The 5,331-nt window shown below is 39.9% G+C and overlaps 1 protein-coding gene across 1 annotated transcript; it reads left to right on the top strand.

Annotated features, from left to right (window-relative positions):
* Positions 1-1,969: 1,969 nt before the first annotated feature.
* LOC136257718 (protein NLRC3-like) lies at positions 1,970-5,031 on the top strand. Its single transcript, XM_066051006.1, has 3 exons — positions 1,970-2,125; positions 2,315-2,593; positions 2,661-5,031. The coding sequence occupies exons 1-3, from the start codon at positions 2,086-2,088 to the stop codon at positions 4,865-4,867; spliced, it is 2,526 nt and encodes an 841-aa protein (XP_065907078.1). The 5' UTR covers positions 1,970-2,085; the 3' UTR covers positions 4,868-5,031.
* Positions 5,032-5,331: the final 300 nt, after the last annotated feature.

Raw genomic sequence — 5,331 nt, 5'->3', positions numbered from 1 at the left:
TGTCTTTAAATTCAATCTCACAAAGTGGACTTTTGTAAAAATTCTAAGCCAGCTGTAGTTTACTTTCAAAACGGCATGCTATGCACAGCCAGTGAAGCCAGATTTAATCTCAGAAAGCCTAATGATAAAAAATTTAATAGTCATGAAAATACTCTAGTATTCTGATTTTCAAATAGCCTAAGTTTCTTGGAATACATCCACCTACGCAGTTTACTAATGATTTGTGGTATATTATGATGATCGATGTAGCTATATGTTATATCTCACACAAATTGTTTATTCTGGCAACAGATTCAACATACGCAGTGTACTGGCTGTATACTAATAGAATTGTGTACATGAGGTGCACATGGCTGCAGTGGCGTAGCCAAACCCGGGCAAGCCAGGGCATTGCCCGGGCATCAGACTTCTTTGTCCCACCATCAGCTCCTAGAGTAATTATAAAGACGTGGGCTGGATAGCTCGAGATTTTGCTAATGTTACTTAACTAGTCACTGTACAAGAATAAGTATAGTATAACTTATACAACACTCACCGTGCCATTTTTGCCGATGGTTTCCTTCTTTTTGGCTAAACAGAGATGGGGTTATCCAAGGGATTTTCACTCCGAGTAACTTGATTGTGCACAAATAGAGGAGGCAATAAATAGAAGCAAGATCACGTGATTACAAAAAACTGCGCAGCATTGTGGCAAGGAGTGAAGGACAAAGAATTGGTTTCACTATAGTGGGCTGGACGGTTTACATTTGGATTAAGTAATCACGGTAGCTATTGGTGTGGTCAAAACTCGGGAGGCAAAGCAGTCTAGAGGTATTTGTGAAATTAGCACCCATCTATCCGTGTGGATACTACTCAGTTCAAACGGTATGGAGTACTTGTTCAGTCAGCAATTCTTTTCTTTTTGTTTCCACTTTTCTAGGCTAACAACTGTAGTGGCAGAGCATTAGTCATCACGTGATAGAGCGCCTCGTGCTTTAATTCAAGAATCTTAGTAGTCTGGTATTAAGACACATGTAGCTAGATGTATGTAATGTGTTAGAAGGCCAATAGCTAGCTAGGCGTTCGCTTCTATTAGGTTGATATTAGTCATCTTGCATACAGTAGTGTAGGATGATACATAATGCATTTTTAAAATGTTATATTGATGTCCATATGAAGATGGGCATGTGTACGTGTGTTACATAGGAAATGGCTTGCCCACCCATTGCCCAGGCATGGCGAAAAGTCTGGCTACGCCACTGCATGGCTGTCCTAGACATCAAATCATTATAATGTCATCACTACTACCAGTCACAAAAATCAAAATCATCAACACTCGTCACAGCCTTAAATGACTACCTAACCAGTTTCACAACTGTTTCAACTGTTGTGAACTCAGACAATTATATGTAGACTTACATCTGGTCACCCCCCAAATTCCTGATTCCCCCAAATTCCTGATTCCCCCAAAAGGAGAAATCCTTGAATAAATACTGGTTACATGTGTCCGAGGTATTGTAATTAGTTGTTTAAACATCCTAACGCTTTTTTTTTTCTCTCTCTCAGGCTCAAATGTGCCATTCCATAATGATAGCTAACTATTTGTGTAACAGTTTTACAGTGAGTACACTTGTATACTGCGTGAAAACGTTGGTTCCGCGTCATAGCCCGGCACACACACACAAACGCACGCACGCACGCACACACCCACACACAACACAACACAACACAACACAACACAACACAACACACACACACACACACTCAACCCGACACTCAGTGAAAGATCACCTGTGACTTGAAGTATTTATCAATGTTTGACCACTGACTTGATCGCTTCAGCTTCTCGAAGTTTTTGCCGCTGCTTAAAGCTTTATAGCTACATCTTCTTGTCAATCAATGCACCGGCGCTTCTAGTTAGTATTTTAATCATGCCGGGAATCACAGTCACTTTTTGGAGTGTATATCAGAGTGTTTACGTGGTTAGTACATAAATGAAATTACATCACGTGTGCAATGCGTTAACTGGGCGCAGGTAACGCCCTCTGGGTGTAACGCCCCGCCTAAAGTTTACAGCGCACAGATCATTAAACAGGTTCTTCTATTATGTCCGTGAACTTTAATATTGTGCCGGATGGAAAATCAAGTAAGACTAGAAGCATTTGTCATGTAAGATCTTGCATGTACGTAGGTGAACAAGATCGCCAAACTTAAACCTTGTCATGTTAAAAATAAATTTCATCTACACATCATCTACATCGTCACGTCTACACTATTGCCTCGCCAAAATTACTTATGAAATCAGTAAATGTATTAGTGTCATTTGTTCCCACAGGGGATGATAGACCAGAGCTGGGTGACCTCTTTGTCAACGTCATCCCACAATATGCAGCTCACTGGGAGGCTTTTAGTGCAATCCTTGGGTTAAAAGATCATGAAATTGCTGCCATTTCTAACGACAATGCTAACCAGTCAACTGAAGGTTGTGCAGCAATGTTGAGGAAATGGCTCCAGAGTGTTGATCAACCAACTTGGGGTAAACTGGATGATGCCATCAGCCTCCTTAGACCATCACTAACTGGTGCAGTGACTGATGATTGTCCTGATGTGAGAGGTACGCTGTTATAAAAAAAAGCATTGGAATCAGTGACATTACATATGCATACATCATATCACTACAGGAAATAGTGTACTCTCTTCTCACCTAAAGAGCTACTACATCAATACAAGGTTCATCACTGAAGATGATCAGTGGCCACTTGAACAGCCCAAACACTTCAGTCCGCTTGTCCTAGTCCATCAAGAGGGTAAACGAACTAAGAAGGAGATCACTGGTATGGCTTCAGTTACAATGAAGGGTAACATTGATCAATACATTTCAACAACCAGCAGTAAGACTACTAAAGATCTACAAGAGGTTCTCTCCCAGTTAGAACAGTCATCCAATAATGAACGACCATGTACCCTCTTAGTAGAAGGATCTCCTGGCATAGGCAAGTCAGTGTTACTAAAGCAAATCTCATACCTGTGGGCTAGTAATACATTATTAACAAAAAGTGACTTTCTATTTCTTCTTCACCTCAGAGACCCAACTGTACAGCAAATGAAATCACTTGAATGTCTTGTCCACCACTTGTACAAGTATGAGAAAGAAGCCCAACAAATTGTTCTCTCTTGTGTTGCTCACCTACTACAAGATGGTGGAAAATCTGTCACTATACTCCTTGATGGTTACGATGAGTTGCCAGCTGACTTGAGGCAAAACAGTTTCATTGCTCGTTTGTTGCAACATGAAGTTTTACCAGCTAGCACCATAGTGGTCTCCTCTCGTCCTCATGTCTCAACACATCTTCGTGACAACGTTACTTGTTGGGTAGAGGTACTAGGGTTCTCTGAAGAAGACCAAACTCATTTCATTCAACAATCACTGGAGGGGCAAGAAGAGAAAATCTCACATCTTAAAAGATACCTTACAACTCACCCCACCATTGTTAATCTCTGTTTTGTTCCCTTCAATATGACCATCCTTCTGTTCCTTTGTAAGCTCCAAAGAACTCCAAAAAGCTCCACTGACCTGTACAACTTGTTTATCTGTCTGACCATTTGTAGACATCTTGCTAAGTCAGGAAAACCTGTGGAAGATGATATCACAGATCTTAATGACTTGCCACAACCTTACAGTAACATCATCAAACAGATCTCACAATTTGCTTTCAAAGCTTTAAGCAAAAACCAACTAGTATTCTCACTAGCTGAGATAGAGGAATTCTGCCCAGCAATTGCTGACCATCCTAATGCCTTTAGTCTCCTTCAAGCTGTGGAGTATGTTGGTTTAATAAGCAAAACTCGCTCCTTCAATTTTGTCCATTTCACCGTGCAGGAGTTCCTTGCTGCTCACTACATTGCTAGCGTTCCATTCGATGAAGAGTGCTCTATCCTCGAACAGTATTTCTGGAGTGATATACATTATAATGCTTTTAATTTCTATGTAGCCCTTACCAGTGGACAACACCCATCTTTCAAGCAGTTTCTTCATAGAGGAAATGAGGTCTTTTTCAAAGACAAGCTGCAATGTCTTCGTCTCTACAGAATCTTCCAGGAGGCTGGTGATATAGCAACTTGTAAAATTATTGAGGCAAAGTTTACTGATAAAGTAATCAGCTTAGCAAACCATGTTCTGTCACCTAATAACTTGATTGATCTAACAACATTACTAACCTGCTCCTCCTGTAGAAACTGGAAGTACCTTGATTTGTTTGGGTGCAATATTCAAGATTATGGACTCCGATTAATACACCGTAATCTACACAATGCTGACATCACAATAGATGATCTCTGTCTGTACAACAATAATCTTTCGTCAGCTTCAGACAGCTCCCTCAGTGATATCATCATTACCTGTGAGGTGCAATGTTTGGATATAAGTGAAAACAAAAATGTTGGAGAAACGTCAGACTTCTGCACCACCATACTAACTCATCCTTCATGTGTGATAGAGGAACTGATAATGTACGATAACAACTACTCCACCACAAGATGGGCAATACAGTTGTTGTCTTTATTGAGGAAAAATAAGACAGTGAAGGTGCTGTGGTGTGATACTAACTACATTTCTGATGAAGTGTGTGGTGTGATCTGTGAGGTATTACATGTCAATAATACCCTGAGGGAGCTGAATGTGCAGCGATATCAACCATATATGTATGGTAGCATAAATACTGAACAAGCCTCACAACTGATCCTGGATGCTCTCAAAGACAATAATACTTTAGAAGAGCTGACCCTTCCCTTCTATTTATTTTCTGAAGATGTCAAAAAGGAGATACAGCAAGTTGTTAATGATAACCGAAGGAAACGAGGATGTGATGTAAAGCTGAAATATAGCTAGTTTAAAACTATAAGTAGCTAATCACTGTACACACTCGGTAGGTATATAATCCTTTGAGGACATCAGTGCTACAGTCTAATATAGCAGAATAAATACTATTAGCTAAATTTCAGTAATGAAAATGTAGGTATACGTGATTGTTTATACATATAATTATGGTGAAAGAACACTACAGTATGTATGGTAACTAGTGATTCCCCTATACATATGGACACATACAATTTTATATCCCGGTGAAGCCATACTTCACAAAGAATTTACTTGGACAACACAGTAGACATTACCCGTGCAATAACTATCAGTAAGGTATTAAACACCAATGTTGGCAATTAAAATGCAGTGTCAGCACAACGTCAAGTTATTTGGGATTTGAAGCCAAATACCATATAAGGGAAAGTTTCGATGGGCTAAACTTTAGCGGTTTTGTCAAAAACCGCTGCTTTACTTAACAATGTGAAAAGCCC

This window comes from Dysidea avara, chromosome 6, assembly GCF_963678975.1.
Source record: "Dysidea avara chromosome 6, odDysAvar1.4, whole genome shotgun sequence".
Classification (NCBI taxonomy): Eukaryota; Metazoa; Porifera; class Demospongiae; order Dictyoceratida; family Dysideidae; genus Dysidea; species Dysidea avara.
Note: the sequence above shows the minus strand (reverse complement) of the source record. Positions and strands in the feature narration are given on the sequence as shown.

Coding starts and splice junctions, on each gene's coding strand:
- LOC136257718 (XM_066051006.1), top strand. CDS start 2,086: ATGTCCGTGAACTTTAATATTGTGCCGGATGGAAAATCAA. Junction 2,126..2,314: donor TGTGCCGGATGGAAAATCAA/GTAAGACTAGAA, acceptor TTGTTCCCACAG/GGGATGATAGACCAGAGCTG. Junction 2,594..2,660: donor TGATTGTCCTGATGTGAGAG/GTACGCTGTTAT, acceptor ATATCACTACAG/GAAATAGTGTACTCTCTTCT.